Source organism: Indicator indicator, chromosome 13, assembly GCF_027791375.1.
Source record: "Indicator indicator isolate 239-I01 chromosome 13, UM_Iind_1.1, whole genome shotgun sequence".
In the NCBI taxonomy this organism is placed as follows: domain Eukaryota; kingdom Metazoa; phylum Chordata; class Aves; order Piciformes; family Indicatoridae; genus Indicator; species Indicator indicator.
This window is the reverse complement of record NC_072022.1, coordinates 29,082,115-29,100,232: the sequence shown is the minus strand read 5'-3', so window position 1 is coordinate 29,100,232 and position 18,118 is coordinate 29,082,115. Positions and strand designations below refer to the sequence as shown.

The window sequence follows — 18,118 nt, the reverse complement described above, 5'->3', positions numbered from 1 at the left end:
ACCCCGGTGCAGCACACAAGGTGTGGCAGTGCCCTTGGTGCCATCTGGGCACATGGAGCAATCTCTGCTGGCAGCAGCCCCTGGCAGGGTAGGGCTGCCCTGAGCTGCAGGCAGTGGCAGCACTGAGCAGAGCCTGAGCTGGGAAGTCAAATCCCTGGCCAGGGCCAGCTCTGTTCAGCTCAGAGCAGGACATGGCCACAAAACCTGAATTTACCTTCAGGAGGAGCAAGATGCTGCAGAGCTGATCTGAGGGCACACAGCAGAGTGCCTGCACCTCGTGGTGGTGGAGGGATTGCAAAACCTCTGCAGGCCTAGGGCTGCCTGAAAGGGCAGAGCTGGCAGTGCTGAGATGGGAGAGGAGTCTGTGCAGAGCTGCTCTGGAGCTGCAGCCCTGGCTGTGCTCAGAGCCTGCACTTAGCAGCAGAGGAGGAGGGAGAGAGCTGTTTGCCTTGCAGGGAGATGCCACAGCCAGGACAGCTACTGAGGGGCTTTCACCTGGGGCTGCACAGCTTCTCAGGCACACTGCTCTGCTCTGCTGTGTCAAAAACCTTCTGCAATGGTCGCCTGGCCCTGGCAGGGTTGTGATTAATGAAGCTGGAGAGGTGTTTGTTGTGTGTTGGAACTGTGCCTTCCATAGCACTGGAGAGCTTCTTACACCTCTGCAGGGCTGAGCCAGAGGTTTGCTTCCTGTTTGAAACAAAACTGTGGACACTTACTTGGAATATTTCTCTTGGTTCCAGCTCAGCACGTTGGAAGTGGGAATCTGCTGCAGGCTCTGTCTGCCTTCAGGGTGCTGCAGCTCTTCTCCTGTGGGTTCAGCAGGGCCTTGGGACACTCTGCTGTGAGGGGGCAAATGAAGCCTGGAGTGGCTTAGGTTGGAAGGGACCTCAGGTCATCTGCTCCAACCTCCCCACCATGGGCAGGGACACCTCTCAAGTAAACTTGGTTGCCTGAGGCCTCGTCCAGCCTGGCCTCTTTGGGTCTGCAGCTTCGAAGTGTGAGGTTTGTAAGCCCTCTGTGCATTTCCTTGGCACGGGCTGGCACAGGCTGCCCAGGGGAGGTGGCTGAGTCCCCACCCCTGGAGGTGTTTCAGTCAGAGCTGTGATGCTGAGGGCCCCAGCTCCAGCCATGGCAGAGTGAGGGAATGGTTGTTCTGGATGAGCCTGGGGGTCTTTTGCAGCCCATGGGGCTGGAGGCAAGGAGCCTGCTGTGGGTGGGCAGCTCTCTGATGTTGTGTCACTTTGCCACCCAGTCGCTGGAAGGGGACTGCAGGGAGAGACCTGGTGGTGTGTGTGGAAAGAGGCATCCCTGTGGATTGGGAAATGAAAGAAAATGCAAAACCAAACCAGGTTTATTTTCGATTCAAGCTCAAACACCACAGCTCTGGGGTCACACTAGTGCTGATGGACAGCTGAACCCTTTCTAACTGTACAAAACATTGCTCCTGGGGCCTGTGCTTGGCATTGACTGAGAGCCACCTTTGCCCCTGCACCTTGGGGTTTTCCAGGAATACAGCACCAAAGCATTTTGTGTGCAGGACAGCAGTGGCCCCGAGCCTGCTGCTCACCTCATCCCAGCTGCAGGATTGTATGGATGAGTCGGAGTGAGGAGGGAGTCTGGAGAACTTCATTCTCTATGTTCCTGTGGTTCAGGTTTGGGAACTCCTCCCTGTGTGAGAGGTGACTGCAGGGTCAGGGCTGCAGGGAAAGCAAAGGGTTTGCCCTTCAGACACTGACAGAGGAGGTGAAAATGGCTTTGTGTGGTGTGGTTAGTGTGAAGTCAGCTGGCGGTGGCATTGAGGTTTGGAAGACAATGCAGTGTGCCAGAGAGCTTCACCCTGTGTCTCCTTCCCCATGCCTGGCCCTGGGGTGTGTTACTCAGCCTGGTTCAGGACAGACAAAGTCACTTTAGAGAGCCTGGAGTCCCTCATGGCCAACACTGCTGCTGGGAGCCAGAGTGCTCTCTTCATCCTGCCCCAGCACGTTCTCCTTGGAGCACCAGTGCAAGGTTTTCCCTAGGGGCCAAAGCCTGCAGCCCAGCAGTCAGCGGTGGCCATGAACAACCCCTGGCCAGGCAGCTGCCTGCTTTCTGCCAGCTCTTTGGGTAGGGTTTGGGTTCACTTCTTCCAATGCTACTCTCTTGCTGCCAGGATTTGCTGCTGCTGCTGCTTTGGACTTGTGGCCTTGCAGAAGCCTAGCAGGAGGGACGAGGCAGCTCCTGCAGCGGGGCTGGCGTGGGGCAGGCTGGCTGCTGCAGGGCAGGGGCAGCAGAGAGTACTACTGGCTCTCCACCTGGTACTTGAGGACGTGTGAGTAGAAACTGTGGTTGGCGTTCTCGTGCACCATCACAAACACCTCCCTGCAGCCTGCTGTGCTGCAGCTGCCCTCCCAGTAGCCTCTGTTGTGTGTGAGGGGGTAGCTGCCCTCGGCCTGCACCAGCACCTTGGCCACGCCCTGCATGCGTAGCCTGAAGCGCACGTTGCGGGCGGCCGGCAGCACCCCGGCCAGCGGCTCCAGCACTTCGTAGTCCTGCCCCCACTTGCTGTAGCTGAGGGGGAACGCAGGCCACCGCACCTCGGCGTTCAGGCAGCTCAGCAGGTAGTTGAAAACGTAGTCGTAGTTGCCGGGCTCCGACTTCTTCTTGGCGTAGAGCTTGAGGACGAAGCTGCCGGCGCGGGGCAGCTGCACCTTCAGCTCCAGCTGGGCGCCGCGCCGCACCGCCATGACGTGCTGCATGCCCAGCTCCTCAGGCAGGCTGCCCCCCTCACCCTGCAGCGACGCCAGCACCAGCACGTCCCTGCCCAGCGTGAAGGTGAGGGAGCAGCGCCCGTCATTGGTGTGCACAACGGGGCCGGGGTGCGAGGGCCTCAGGAAGCCCTGGCGCTCCGACAGCCAGCTGGGGCCCACGGGCTGCAGCAGCTCCCGCGGCAGCTGCAGCGCCGCATCCACCGACCGGCACTCCACCAGGTACTCCAGCACGCACTGGTAGACGTCTCCCGAGGCCCTGGAGGGCTTGGCAAAAATCTGCAGCTTGTGGCTGCCTGTCTTCTGCGGGTAGATGTCCAGCTGCATGCCCTGCCTCTTCAGGGTCAGCAGCCCCTGCTGCGCCATGCCCCGCAGCTTGAAGGTGAAGAGCGTGGCCGCGCGGCAGTCCACCGACACCGAGGCCTTGCCGTTGACTGCGGGCACAGAACAGAAAGTGGAGCTGGCTACAGCCCCTCCATCTGCATGCACAGCCTGACCTGGGGACGCTGAGCTGTCCCAGAAGCTGCTGCTGCTGCAGCGGGGAGGTCAAGAGCTGTGGCTGAGAGGCCACAGCTGGCCAGCTGCTGGCAGTGTCCCTCAAAAGGGCTGAAGTGGAGAGTGGCCTTGGTGTTGGAGAGGGACATTTGCCCTGCTCTGATAACACCGAGCTGGAGCTCTGGGCCTGCAGAAGGGCTGTGGGCAAGGGAGCTGAAGGTGCCATCAGTACTGTGCTCCAGAAGGGCTTAATTAGATGTGATTAGAGTTGATTGCTAGGCCAGTAGCTGGTCCAAGGAGCTGGAGAGAAAAGTGCAGGACCCCCAGAGGACACAGGGAGGAGATAATCTACCTCCCTGGGAGCCTGTTCCCAAACAGCTCCGAGAAAACATCAAGCCCTGAAACATTGCTGCCCTTCAGTTTAACTCTGTGTGAATGGCTTCATAAATTAGCTGCCCACTTAAATCCCTGCAGCTCATTTAGCCTCTGAGGAAGGTGAATCACAGGGGGATAGGGATGAAAAAGGACCTCTGGAGATCATCCAGTCCAACCCCCCTGCTAGAGCAGGGTCACCCAGATGAGGCTGCACAGGAATATCCAGAGGGGGGTTTGAAAGTCTCCAGAAAAGGAGACTCCACAACCTCTCTGCGCTCTATAGCTCAGTGCTGCTGGCTGGAGGGTAGAGAAATCACAGAATGGGTTGGAAGGAACCTCCCCAGGTCACCCAGTCCAACCCTGTGTGGGTGCCAGTTGTCTGGGTGTGCAGGGTGGTACCTGTTTGGGTGCCAGCTGTCTGGGGGTGCAGGGTGGTACCTGTTTGGATGACAGCTGTCTGGGGGTGCAGGGTGGTACCTGTCTGGGTGCCAGCTGTCTGGGGGTGCAGGGTGGTACCTGTTTGGATGACAGCTGTCTGGGGGTGCAGGGTGGTACCTGTCTGGGTAACAGCTGTCTGGGGGTGCAGGGTGGTACCTGTTTGGGTGCCAGCTGTCTGGGGGTGCAGGGTGGTACCTGTTTGGATGACAGCTGTCTGGGGGTGCAGGGTGGTACCTGTTTGGGTGCCAGTTGTCGGGAGTGCAGGGTGGTACCTGTGTGCATGACAGCTGTCTGGGGGTGCAGGGTGGTACCTGTTTGGATTACAGCTGTCTGGGGGCGTGCAGCCAGCAGGCCTAAGGTGTAGAAGTTGCTGTTGTGCAGAAAGTTGTTCTCAAAGTCCTTCAGGGTCAGGGCTGGCTTCAGAAGCTGCCAGTTGCTGTTGTCTGGGAAGTGATTGTTGATGAACAGGGCTGGGTGGGTCAGGAAATAGAACTCATTGTACCTGGGAGGGATGAAAGCAGAGTGAGGGATGGCCAGTGGTTCATCCTTCCAGGACTGTGGGGTGCTGCTTTCAGCAGGAGCAAGTTGGAATGTTTTGGGCTGCTGGGAAACTGAGATGGAGGTTGAAGTTCTCCTGGCAGAGAAGGAACTTGAGCTTTGCTCTTCCAGGGCAAGCAGAATCACAGACTGACGGAATGGGTTGGGTTGGAAGGGACCTCCAAAGCTCACCCAGTTCAGCCCCCTGCAGTCAGCAGGGACATCTTCCACTGGGGCAGGTTGCTCACAGCCTCACTGAGCTTGACCTTGAGTATCCCCAAGGCTGGGGCCTCAGCTACCTCCCTGAGCAGCATATGGAGAGCTCTTGGATACCACCAGGGTATTGCACTACCCCCTGCAGCCTTGGGCTCCTGAGGAAGGAGCCTCTTGGTTGGAGGTGTGGAGGCCTCCTCAGCCAGGCAGCTGGCAGCCAGGACTCAAGTGGCACCCAGCACTGCATGAGCTGAAGATGTGATAGCTTCAAGAGTTATGCAGCCTGCTGCTCACCCCTCAAGCAGGCAGCACAGAGACCTTGCCCAGGGCCTCAGGTCTTGCTGGGGGACATCAGATTTCCCACTAGTGTGCAAACCCCTCAGCTTTCCTTCTGCCTTGGTGCTGTACAGGTGAAAGGTTTTTACCTGAAGGTGAACTTGGTGAAAGAATCATCCACAGAGCCACTGCCCCAGGTGCTGTCAAGCAGATGCCACCTCCCATCCAGGTAGACAGCGTTCCAGGCATGGTCAGAGTCCCCTGTGAAGGTCTGCCCCATCTTGTACCCATTCCCCTTGGAGTAGCCAAACAGCTTCATGCACTGGATGCCTGCAAGACTGGAAGCAAACAATGAGGTGCAGCAGGGACTTGTGTGTAACAGCTCTCAGCATACCTTGATGGGAGGGCCACAGGAGGAGCAAGCTCAGCAGAACATCAGTTCTGGGATCAGGTGGATCAGATCCATCAGCTCCTCAGGGGCCTCCTTGGAGCTGAGTGCCAGGGGGTGTCTGAGTGTGCCAGGGAGTGTCTGAGTGTGCCAGTGGGCTTAGAGCCATGGCTTGGAACTGGAGCAGGGCAGGGTTAGGTTGGACAGCAGGAGGAAGTTCAGCACAGTGAGGGTGGGGAGACACTGGAACAGGCTGTCCAGGGAGGTGGTTGAGGCTCCATCCCTGCAGACATCCAAGCTCAACCTGGATGTGTCCCTGGGCAGCCTGCTCTGGCTGGAGGTGTCCCTGTGACTGCAGGGATTGGAGAAGATGCCCTTGAAGGGACCCTTCCAGCCCAATGCCATCTGTGATCTGTGACTGCTGAGGAGGTGCTCCCTGGGAGAACACCTTGCAAGCCTTGCTTTAGAGTCCACCATTGCTCTCTGGAGCTAGGAAGCCCCTTCCAGCCTTGTGTCCCTGAGTCATTAGGTTCAGAGTTCTGCTCTGAGATCAGCCTGCTATGTGTGGCTGTTCCCAAACCTGCCAGGCACCTTCCTTGTTTTCAGCTACTGCATTCATGGATTCACAGAATGGTTTGAACTGGAAGGGAGCTTGAAGACCATCCAGTTCCAATCCCCTGCCATGGGCTTCCCCTTAGACCAGGCTGCTCAAGGCACCATCCAACCTGGCCTCCAACACCTCCAGAGAGGAGGCATTCACAACCTGTTCCAGTGCCTCCCCACCCTCCTAATACTTGCTGTGCTGCTTGAGGGTTTCCTTGGGCAGTGGCCTCAGTGGTGATGAACCTTGAGACTGACTGCAGCAAACAGAGCAGCAAGTGTGAGGCAGTGCCCCCGGGATGCTGCTGCAGTGAAGGGGAGAGGGCATCTCCAGAGGCTTTGGGAAAAGCTCCTTCTGAGCCAGTGCCTCTGTCTTGCATGGGAGCAGGCTGGAAGTCTTGCCATGCTTTTAACCTTCACTTGCAGCTCCTCAGAGGAGGACCCTGGCTGCCTCTAACCGAATTAGCTGAGTGTTCTCAGCTGCCATTATGGTAATGCAGTGAAGCTCAGCAGATGGCACAATGCAAATGATGCTGGGCAGGGGGGCGGAGGAGTGGAGGAGGAAGCAAAATTGACCTTCCTAGGACTTGCTGGTGTTCCACAGCGTGGTTTGAAAGCTAAAGCTCCGTACCCTGCTTGAGGCCACATCAGTCAGTGCAAAGGCAGCCAGCACAGGCAGAGGGGCAGTGGCTGTGAGCTGCCCCTGGCCCCGGAGGTGCTGAGCCTCACTCACCTGCACATGTGCTCGAAGAGCCCTGCGTACCCCTCACAGATGCCCTTCCCTGCCTGAAGCACATCCAGGGGCCTGCTGGCCAGCTGGCTCTTGTTGTGGTAGCCCACCACGTCGTATTCTGGGGAGGGAACACAGACAGAAGCTCATCCCACAGCCCGGGGCAGCAGCTGGGCTCGGGGCTCAGCTCTGCCAGCGCCCGGCAGGGAGGGCAGCTGCAGCGTGTGGCACAGGGGTGTCCTGGGTGGCTGGAGGGGCAGAAGGACCAGGCCCCTCTCTCATCACCACTTGCCCTCAGCCAGGGGTGAGATCCAGCAGTTGAATCCAGGTGTGAGGAAAACTCTGCTTTTGGAGAGGAACTGAGGCTGCACAAGGAGTGCTCTGCGGTAGGGAAGCCACATCTGGAGAGCTGCCAGAGACCAGGGAGCTCTGCACTGCAGACTACCACTTAGCTGCTGGGGGTGGACAAGACCTAAGAGATCATCCAGTCCAGCCAGTCTCCAACTCTGCCAAGGCTGGGGCTAACCATGGCCCTCAGCACCACAGCTCTGCCTCTGGGAAACACCTCCAGGGATGGGGATTCAGCCACCTCCCTGGGCAGCCTGTGCCAGGCTTGGAGAACTTTTTCAAGGAAGAAGTTTCTGCTAATCTCCCACCTAAGTCTCTGCTGCTGCAGTTTGAGGTAATTTCCTCTCCTTCTATCATTTGTTCCTTGGGAGCAGAGTCCAACCCCCACCTGGTTGCAGCCTCCTCTCAGGAGCTGTAGAAAGCAATGAGGTCTCCCTCAGCCTCCTCGTCTCCAGGCTGCACACCCCCAGCTCCCTCAGCTGCTCCTTCCCAGCCCTGTTCTCCAGACCCTTCCCCAGCTTTGCTGCCCTTCTCTGGACCCTCTCCAGGACCTCAATATCATTCTTGGAGGAGGGCTTCAAAACTGAACCAGACCCTGAAAGGGTTCTCAAATCTCTGCCTGTTTTAAACACTGCCAGGGATGGAGTCCAACAGCCTGCAGGATTCCAGCTCCTGTTCCCCACAAGGGAACCCTCTGAGCTTTGTGCACTCTTTACACCAACTGCTGTGACATGCACCTGGGAAGGAGCCTGTGGGGAAGTACCTGTCAGGATTTGGTGCAGGTGAGTCATGGGGAGCTGGAAGATAGGAAACCTTCATTGCTGTGAGTGGGTGCAGGAGGGCTGTAGGGCAGGCTTCCTTCAGCCAGGGCTTGAGGAACTGCCCTGGAGGGTTAATTCAAGACTGACCAAGCTTGTCGTGGCCACAACCTCTTCCTTAAGATAGAAACAGAATTTTCTGACAAAGCCCAAAGAGATGCTGTGTCAGCTGATTCCTCCCCCCTGTAATGCTGTGGAAGGGAAAAATCAGCTGGCAGCAGGCAGTGTCTGTGCTTGGATCAAGTGCTGCAACTGCTTCTCTTGTGTGAGAGCCTCAGCTGCTCCCAGCTGGCTGCAGGGGAAAGCTGCTGCTCCTCATCTGGGCTGTCCCAGGGCCACCAGCAGAGCTGCAGAGCACTGGGAGAGGTCTGGACCAGGGCAGGGATTGTGCCCCTGGACTGGGCACTGGTGAGGCCACACCTCAAATACTGGGCTCAGCTCTGGGTCCTCACTCCAAGAAAGACACTGAGGGGCTGGAGCAGGTCCAGAGAAGGGCAACAAAGCTGCTTGATGGTTCCCTGTGGTACCTGCACTGTGCCAAGACCCTCCCAGAGCAAAGGCACCAGCATGGAGGGGCTGCTGGGGAGGGCAGGATGGGGGGAGTGGTGGACTCAGGACAGTGGTGGGGATGGAAGGTGTGGTGGAGCTGGAAGGTGTGGTGGTGCTGCATGGCTCTGAATAGGACACCCAAGCCTTGGCAGCCTGGCTCCATGCTTCACTTGCTGAGGGTTATAACTTTGGATGAGTTGGGCAGAAGGAGCAGATTCATCATGTGGCTGAGAGTGGAGATGAGGAAAATGCCCTTACAGAAAGAGTGGTGAGGGATTGGCAGAGGCTGCCCAGGGAGGTGGTGGAGTCCCCATCCCTGGAGGGCTTCCAGACCCTGTGGCCATGGTGGGGCTGGTTGCTGGTTGGACTGGATGGTCTCAGGGAGCTTTCCCAACCCAAACAGCTCTGTGACTCATGAAATAATGGACACAGAAGGGCTGCAGGGCCTGGGCTGCAGCAGCAGAGATGTGGAGAGAACCTCCGAACCCATCTCTGGATAAACACAGCCAGAAAGCCTCCCCCCCCTGCCCCCCGACCTGGAGCTGTCCCCCAAGAGAGGCAGGAGACTGCCACAGAAGCATGCCAGGGGTGCCAGCAGCAGCCTGCCCCCCTCAGCCGCAGGCCTCAACCCACCTATGTGGTGGCAAATCCACGTCCAGATGGCTCGGACCTTCTCCAGGTCGCTGTGGGCTTGCTTCAGCAGGGCCTTCACCAGCTCCTCCACGCTGCTCCTCACGTCCACCTGTGGGTGAGGAGGGAGCACTGCTCAGGAGGTTGCTGGGGTAGGTCTCATTTCCTCCCTGCTTCCTCCTTCTTCCACTGAGACCCCTTCTAGTGGGAGGCTGCTGGCTCCAGCTTCACTAACCCAAAGGAGCACAAAGTTCCATGTTCTGAGTGTGCTTTATCTGGTCAGAGCTTCCCTCCCGGGCTGGGATCTCTGCTGCTGATGGCTTCCCACTTGTTTAGGAGCCTTTGAGGCTCTTGCCCTGAGCCTCAGCCCTGAGCTGGGGTCAGAGCTGGCAGCCAGATTTCCAGGGGAGCTGGGAGGGGACAGAGGCCAAAGCAAGACTTACTTTTAATGCATAGGCATCCAGCTTCTCAAATTGCTGCAGATCCACTGGCAGGGATTTCAAAGAGGATCTGTCCCATGGATATGCTGGGGAGAAAGAAGCTGTCAGTGTCTCAGTGAGGGCAGCGGGGAGCTTTTCCTGGCTGCACACTGGAACAGAGCACATTGCAGGGCTCCTGCCTGCCCTGCAGAGGCATCCATCAGAGGCTGCCCAGGGAGCAGAGGGCACCAGCACCGTCGGGGAAGGTCCCTGCCAGCTGCCTGGAAAGCAGGAGCCCTCCTGTCTGGTCTGGCATAATCTGGGCAGTCCTGGGGTGGGATGTGCCCCTGCCTCTCCAACAGCATAGAAAATCCCAGGATGCCATGCAGGAGGTAGAAGGGAAAATCTGTGCTCTGGCAAGAACAGGACTGACAAAAACGCCAGCAAGTAGCTGGATGTCTCCAGCAGTGCTGCTGGGAGGGTGAGTTCTGCGTGGGGAAGGGTCCTGCAGGAACTCCAGCAGCCGGGGGGTGATGGGAAGCAGTCAGTGGAGCTGCAGCTGCTGTGCCTTACCCCTCGGCCTTGTGTCTTGGTGCTGGGAGCAGAGGGTTAATAATGTGCCCGTATGTATCAGGCACCACCGGAGGCAGCCTTCGGAGGAGCTGTCCCAGCCCTGAGCCCAGCTCTGTCCCAGCCCTGAGGGTGTTGGGGACAGCTCCCCCGGCCCCTGCTGCTCCGACACAGCTGAGCTCTGCCCATGCCACCTGCTGCTGCAGCCACTCCGGGCTAGGGAGGCTCTTCTGCTACCTCTGGGTTTGACATCTCGCTGGAAAAAAAGGGGCTGGAAGGAGATGACAAAGTGAAAATGCTGCTGTGTGACTGCTGAGTGCTGGGAGAGGCAACCCAAGGGTGCTGCAGAGCTGACAAGCAGTGCAGGGCCCTGGGCTGCACGTGGGGCACAGAGGCTTTGCCTGGCTGCATTCTGGCTCATTGCTGAGCCAGCAAGGTGTCCCCCCACAGCCTGCTCAGGGGGAGCAGGAAGCACTGGGGATCTGAGGGGATTCTATCCTAGCTGGGAAGCAGCAGTGTTCCTGAAACCCATATTTATCACCTGCCTCCTCCATCTACCCCCAATGAGCTCTGGCCCCTTTGCTGGCAGCCTCATCCCACTGGGGAGGTGGCCAGAAAGTCTCTTCCTGACCTGCAAAAGTGTTTTGGAATCCTTTTGGTTGGAAGAGCCCTTTCAGATCAGCCAGTCCAGCCATTATCCAACTCTGCCAGGGTTGGGGCTGACCATGGCCCTCAGCACCACAGCTCTGCCTCTTGAAAACACCTCCAGGGATGGGCATTCAGCCACCTCCCAGGGCAGCCTGTGCCAGGCTTTGAGAACCCTTTCAGCCAAGAAGTTTCTTCTCCTCTCCAACCTAACCCTCCCCTGGCACAATTTCAGGACATTTCCTCTCCTTCTGTCACCTGAGACTGGGGAGCAGAGCCCTACCCCCACCTGGCTGCAGCCTCCTCTCAGGAGCTGGAGAGAGCAATGAGGTCTGCCTCATCCTCCTCTTCTCCAGGCTGCACACCCCCAGCTCCCTCAGCTGCTCCTTGTACTCCATGCCCTCCAAACCCCTCACCAGCCTCATTGCCCTTCTCAGGACACCCTCCAGCACCTTTCCTGTCCTCTGGCACCCAGAAGTGCCCCCAGGGCTCAAGCTGTGGCCTCTCCAGGCTCACAGTTAAACCCTTTGCCCCTGTGCTTCAGTCTGGGTTTGCAGCAGGGCAAGCCCTGCTTCTAGGACTGCTTCCAGGGTTTCCAGAGAGGAAACTGGCTTGTGCCCCACTGTGCCAGCAGTGTGGGCAAGGGGGCAGCTGGTACTTGCCATGCACTGGTACTTGCCATGCACTGGTACTTGCCATGCAGCTGGTACTTGCCATGCACTGGTACTTGCCATACAGCTGGTACTTGCCATGCACTGGTACTTGCCATGCAGCTGGTACTTGCCATGTACTGGTACTTGCCATGCAGCTGGTATTTGCCATGCAGCTGGTACTTGCCATGTACTGGTACTTGCCATGCAGCTGGTACTTGCCATGCACTGGTACTTGCCATGCACTGGTACTTGCCATGCAGGTCTTTTCCTCCTGGTGGCCGTAGGGCCTCAGTCCTTTGGAAACCTGGCAAAGTGGAGAGTGCAGAGGGAGTGTGAGGTGAGCCCTTGTTGGCAGGAGTGAAAAAAAGACAAAGCAGTGATTCTGGGGAGCAGGACTGGGTGGAAAGGGCTGGAACTGAGGCTTTTCCTTGCCTGTGCCCTTGCATTTGGACATGGGTGTCACACCCTTAGGAACGTGGGTGCCAAGAGGAGAGGGCTGTGGCAAAGCTGCTGGACTGCAGTGCCTTCTGAGTGCCCTCCCTGATGTGCTTTGGCTCTGCAGGGGCCACATTCCCCAGCAGTCAGGCATCTCTTGTTCTAGCCTGAGGGCTGGGGACATCTGACCCCTGCCCACCATGTGGCCAAACCCCCCAGGCATGGAAGAAGAGAGATGAGCTCCAGAGCTGTTAGATGATAACCCTGCAGAGACCTCTGCAGCAGCTGGAGGATTTCTGAGGAGAGCTGCAGCCCCCAGACTGTCACCAGCCACTCCAGCCCAGGGCTGGAGGAAGAGGAGACCTCCCCCTGCCCCAGGAGCCAAAGGATTTTCCACCCCAGGTCCCAGGTGAGGGCAGAGTGCAGCAGCATATGCCTGGCAGGGAGAGTGAGCAGAGGTTGTGGCATCCTCTCAAGAGCCTGGAGCCTCCGGAGGGAGGAGGGAGCCTGGGAGCATCCTCCTGGCCAGGGGCTGGGCTGGGGACAGGCTGTGGCAGAGCAGAGTCTCACCTTTGTTGTCCTGAGTGCTCAGACTGGACAGCCTCCTGGGACCTGCAACAACCCCAGCATGGTTAGAGACATCACCCCCACTCCTGCCTGCAGCACCTCCTCCAGCTCCTGGGCTTCTTCCCTTCCCTGCCTCTGCAAAGGGAAGGCTGTGCCCCCTCCCTCCCTTCCCCCCCACCCCCCTTGGCTCACACTGCCAGGAATTCCAGCCCAGGCTGTACCTTTTCCAAAGGAGAGTTTCTTAAAGAGTTGTGGGGGACTGTCCTTGGGATGGATCTCCACTGTCACTTGGGTTCCTGCAAAGAACAGTGAAGGAACTCCTTAAGAAAGGGGAAACTAAGCAGGACGTGGAGAAGAAGTGCAGGGGGGGCCTGCCAAGGCATTGCAAAAGCAGCAGCAGCCCTGGTGAGTGCAAAGGTGCCAAAGTTCTTGGGTTTCTGGGGAAAAAAAAGCAGCCTGTAGAGAAAGTGTGCAGCAGAAGGTGTGGGGGCAGCTCCAGCATCATTTGGAACTCTCCAGAACCAAAGGACAGCTTGGTATAGCCTGAGAGGTGACAGCAGCTCAGAAATGAAATGAGCAGAGGTCCTCAGCCAGGGCTGTGTGGCAGCTGAGGTTTGTCACCACAAGCAGTGGCTCCTGAAGGAGCTCAGCCAACAGAGAATCCCTTCCTTGCACTGCTGCTTCCTGGAACCAAGCAGGAAAAGGCTCAGAGCTGTGCCAGTGACAGTTCTGGCAAGGCCATTGCCAGGAAGAGGCAATGCCCTGGCAGAGATGGCTGTGGGGCAGGTGTGCCACAGGACTTGTGCTCTGCAGGCTGTGGTGCTCCAGCACAACCCCATGTGGGAGCCTGCAAGGCTCTTGGGTTTGAAGGTTCGTGGAGAACAGTTCAAGGAAGGGTTTGGGGAGTGCCTCAGGAGGGTGAGCTGAGGTGGTGGAAGGAGGCTGTGTCTGGGCAACCATTTCAGAGGCTCTGCAACCACCAAGGCTTCCTGGAGGACTTCAGTGTGCTCATGGCTGCCCAGCTGGGGTCACACAGGTTGCTTTGGAATCAAGCAGCTTGAAGCACCTTGGGGCTGCAAAATTTGCTGTCCTTTAGAGGCCACAAGCAGAGGGCACAAAAACCTGCAGAGGTGTGAGGTGGCTTTGAACTGCAGAGCCTGGCTCAGTGCTGTGGGGGTGGCAGGAGCAGAGGTGCCTGCTGGATTTGGTCACTGATCTGGAAGGAAGGCTGAAGCTGGTTGCCAAAGGGATGGCTCTGTGCTGACAGGCTGAGTGCTTGCAGATTTTGATATTTTTAGGAGTCCCTTTTTTGTTTCTCAAGATGAGGCTGAGAGAGTTGTGGCTGTTCAGCCTGGAGAAGAGAAGGCTCCAGGGAGACCTCAGAGCTGCATTTCAGTATCTGCAGGGGAGCTGCAGGCAGGCTGGGGAGGGACTGTTCAGAAGGGGCTGTGGGGATAGGGCGAGGGGCAGTGGTTGGAGCTGGAGCAGGGCAGAGTTAGGTTGGACATCAGGAGGGAGTTCTGCACAGTGAGGCTGGGGAGAGACTGGAACAGGCTGCCCAGGAAGGTGCTGAGACTCCATCGCTGGAGACATCCAAGATTAGCCTGGGTGTGTCCCTGGGCAGCCTGCTCTAGCTGGAGGTGTCCCTGCTGAGTGCAGGGAGTTGGAGAAGATGCCCTTGGAGGGTCCCTTCCCACTCAATGCATTCTGTGAACCTCTGTCGTTGGCAGGAGTCTCCATCTCTGGAGACACTGAGAATGCACCTGGACATGTTCCTGTGTGGGCTGCTTTAGGTGACCCTGCCATGGCATGGGGGTTGGACTCAGTGACCTCCAAAGGTCCCTACCAGGCCCTCCCATTCTGTTTGTTCCTGGCATGCTTCCTGATGCCATGTCCTGGTGGGCAGGGGGATGGTGGGAACCCAGCTGCTCCAGGACCCAGCTCCATGCATCCACACTGAAAGGCTCCAGGCTCCCCTGGCATTCTGAATCCTGCATGCTCAGGATCACCAAATGATTAAGCTTTGGGGCTTTTTATCTTTTTTAGGGTGTTCTGAGGTTATTCTGTTATGGAAAAAACTGAAGTGGGAGCTCCTTGAAGAAACCTGCTCTGAAGAACCAATGTGCCTTGGGTCACCACTTACCTTTGCTGGAGTATGGAGGAAGAGCTTGTGCCTGCTTGCAGGGGTCCTTGGAGACTTGAAGGCCTGGTTGCACAAAGGAAAACATCTCAGTGCCTGGCACAGAGGGGGATTAAACTTGAGTCTTCCCTCAGCAGTGAGTCAGGACTGACACAAAATCCTGAGCCCACAGCTGCCATGGTCCAGGGCTCCTATCCAGCACAGTACTGAGCACAGCTGTGGCTTCTGTGTGCTGCTGGTGCTTGGCCTGAGGAAGCAAAGCTCCTCTCTGGTACAGCCAGGACCCACTGTGTGGTACCATCACCTCTTGCCTTGCTTTACCTCTGCCCCTTTCTTTGCTAGACACGAGGTCAGGATGCTCTGATTCCCTTGCCTGGGAGCTGCTCTGGCAGGCGGGGTGAGCTCTTCAGATGTTCATTCTAAGCTGGTTCAGGGCAGAGCAGCCAGGAACCAGCATGGGAACACTCAGGACAAGCAGCCACATCCTTCTTGGAGCAACCACAACTGCCTTGCACTCAGCACTCTCTGAGTGGGGGGAGGTGGAGAAGGGACTCATGGAGAGGTGGGTTGAAACCCAATGGATTCTTGTGCACCCCAGCCCCTGCTGAAGCTGTGTGAGTGCTGGGGGAGTCTCTGGAAGCTCTGCCTGCAACCAGAACAGTTTGGGGAAGTGAATTTCCCCTGCCATCAGCTGGCTGTGAAACATGAGAGCTCTCTGCACCTGGGACTTGAGCAAGCCTCATGGCAGCGTGCAGGAGACCCCCTGCAGGTGCTGTGCCTGGGCTTCGAAGTGCCACCAGAGTGCATCCAGGTCACAGAGGAGAGCATGGAGGGGGTGCTCCCCATGGCAGATGGCCCAAGACCCTTCACCTGTGCCCACTGGAGCCCCACAAAGGGCTGGCTTGTTTCAGGGAGGCACAGCTGGGAGCCAAAAGCTTGCAGATGGGTTCTGTGTGCCTTGGTTAGCTGATCCCTCGAGTCAGAAGGTGACATACCTTGGAGGTCTCTCCCCTGAGGTGACTGTGATCTGCTGTTTCCCTTTCCATCATCCTGCAAACCTACAAAACATAAAGCTGAGATTGGCAGGCTGGCCTGGGGGGAGGTTCTGGCACTGACTGGAGGCTGAGCACCCTGAACCCTCTCACATAACGTTCCAGCTGAACTTGGACCTCATTGGGATCCACCTGCCTGTCCCACCTGCAGAGTTCGTTGCAGCCCCTGTTGCTAGCGTATGAAGTACCAGGAGGAGGAAAGTGCAATAGTCCAGGTCTGAGCTGCTTTGAGAGGGCTCTCTGTGTTTGGGTGGATGCTGGAGGCTGTGTCAGAAACAGCATGAACAGAGCTCCTGTGCTACCTTGGCCTGCCTTCCTTAGTCTGGGACTGGCTGGCTGAAAATCTAGGCTTTAGCCAAGGTTTTAGAGCAAGAATGTTCCTTTCTCTACTGTCACCTCTGCAAGGAGGGTGTCACAGTTGCAAGCTTAGCTTTCTGGAAGATCCCTTGAAGGGTAGGAGTTGGGCCAGGGAGACTATCCCCAACTGCAGCTACAAATAGCTCAGGGTAGTCACCCTGGGAGACAAAGCCCAGGCACACCTCAAACAAAACAGCTCTGCCCCTGCACTCTGCTCTAGTAGTGGCTGATGAGCTGCAACTGCCAAGCTCTGCCCCTGCTCCTGCTGCACAGCTCAGCCTGTGGAGGCAGCTCGGGGCCACTGCAGGGCACAGCAAAGTGCAGACCTGGTCCCCAGATTCGTGTCTGTGTGTGTGCCACCCTCCTGTGGCCTGGGCTGTGGGCAGCAGAGGCAGGCAGTGGGCAACAGAGGACCTGCAGCACTGTGCAGGCGAGGGCAGTCCTGCAGCAGGAGGCCCAGGGCAGGCACGCTGGGCTCCTACAGGAAAGGTTTGAAGGCTGAGGTTTTGCATCGTGTCTGCAAAGTAGGAAGAGGAAAAAGAGAGTGGGGGGCAAAAGCCCAGACCCTGCTTGAAAGCTCCCAGGGAGGAGGCTGGAGCCAGGTGGGGGTTGGTCTCTTCTCTCCAGTAACAAGTGACAGGGTGAGAGGAGATGGCCTCAGGTTGCACCAGGGGAAGTTTAGGTTGGACAGCAGAAGAAACTTCTTCGCTGAAAGGGTTCTCCAAGCCTGGCACAGGCTGCCCAGGGAGGTGGCTGAATCCCCATCCCTGGAGGTGTTTAAGAGGCAGAGATGTGGTGCTGAGTGCCATGATTTAGCCCCGGCTGTGGCAGTTAGAGACTGGTTGGACTGGATGCTGTTGAAGGTCTTCTCCAGCCCATACGACTTTGGGTGTCTCCCGGGCAGCCGACGCTGCACCTGCAGCCCTCCCCTCCCTCCCCCTGACGGCAGCTGGACGTTACCTGGGCTCTGGCTGCCTTCCGTCTGCCCCTCTCTCGGCCTTTTCTGCTTGCTGGCTGCCTCCTCGGGGTGGACAGTGAGCAGCAATTTGATCGATACTGCACTGGGATCTGCCTTAAAGTCCATGATACCCATCAGAGCAGGGCCGGGGCAGGGGTCCCGCCGCAGAGCCGCCGTTGCGAGCCGCGGTATCTGTTTCCCCCCGGGCAGCACAGCCGCGCTCCCTGCCCAGCCGCAGCCCCGGTGGTCCCTGCCAGCTGTACCATCGGTGCCCTGCCAACGCCGACCCTAATGAAGAGGTTACTAGTCACCTTCGGAGGGAAATGGCAGGAGGGCTCCGTTTCCTAAAGCAGAGGAAGGAGCTGTGCCCCGCAGGGGGGTTCTGGTTTCAGAGCGTGCCCCCAGCTCCCCCTCCCCTCCGCTGCCCTTTTTGGCTTTAGCCACTTGTCTGCACTCAAATCCCCCGGCAGCTCTGTTGGCTGGGGGGAGGGGGGGATTTGCTTCCCAGCGCTGGCAGAAATCCTTAAAAGGCTTTCTCCTCTGATCCTCTCCTCCGGCACAAACTTAAAGGATGCTTAGGAGCATAAATAATAACAATAACTGCTGGAGGAAGAGGGCAGCAGCTGCGGCGGAGGGAAGGGGGCTAGGTGCAGCGGGGAGGCTGCGGCTCCGCAGGGCTGCTTGGCAGGCAACGTGGCAGCCGCGCAGGGAACTGCAGGGTGCGAGCCAGGCTGTCCCGAAGGACCCCACAAAAAGATAAAGCAACCTGCCCGTGCCCACAGCAACCTCCCAGTACCCACAGCAGCCTGCCCGTGCTCACAGCAACCTGCCAGTACCCACAGCAGCCTGCCCGTGCCCACAGCAGCCCACCCGTGCCCACAGCAACCTGCCAGTACCTATAGCAGCCTGCCTGTGCCCACAGCAGCCTGCCCGTGCCCACAGCAACCTGCCAGTGCCCACAGCAGCTTGCTCGTGCCCACAGCAACCTGCCAGTGCCCACAGCAGCCTGCCTGTGCCCACAGCAACCTGCCCGTGCCCACAGCAACAGCCTGCCAGTGCCCACAGCAGCCTGCCTGTGCCCACAGCAACCTGCCAGTGCCCACAGCAGCCTGCTCGTGCCCACAACAGCCTGCCAGCTGTGCCCTCGGCAGCTGGAGCCGGCTGATCAGAAAAGGAAGCAC

The 18,118-nt window shown here is 58.1% G+C and overlaps 1 protein-coding gene across 1 annotated transcript; it reads right to left on the bottom strand.

Annotated features, from left to right (window-relative positions):
• Positions 1 to 2,276: 2,276 nt before the first annotated feature.
• On the bottom strand, positions 2,277 to 17,063 carry KY (kyphoscoliosis peptidase). The gene is made up of 11 exons (XM_054385777.1): positions 16,940 to 17,063; positions 14,574 to 14,636; positions 12,652 to 12,726; positions 12,434 to 12,475; positions 11,682 to 11,732; positions 9,585 to 9,667; positions 9,145 to 9,253; positions 6,800 to 6,917; positions 5,228 to 5,416; positions 4,364 to 4,554; positions 2,277 to 3,178 (listed from the first exon to the last, which is right to left on the bottom strand). The coding sequence occupies exons 1-11, from the start codon at positions 17,061 to 17,063 to the stop codon at positions 2,277 to 2,279; spliced, it is 1,947 nt and encodes a 648-aa protein (XP_054241752.1).
• Positions 17,064 to 18,118: the final 1,055 nt, after the last annotated feature.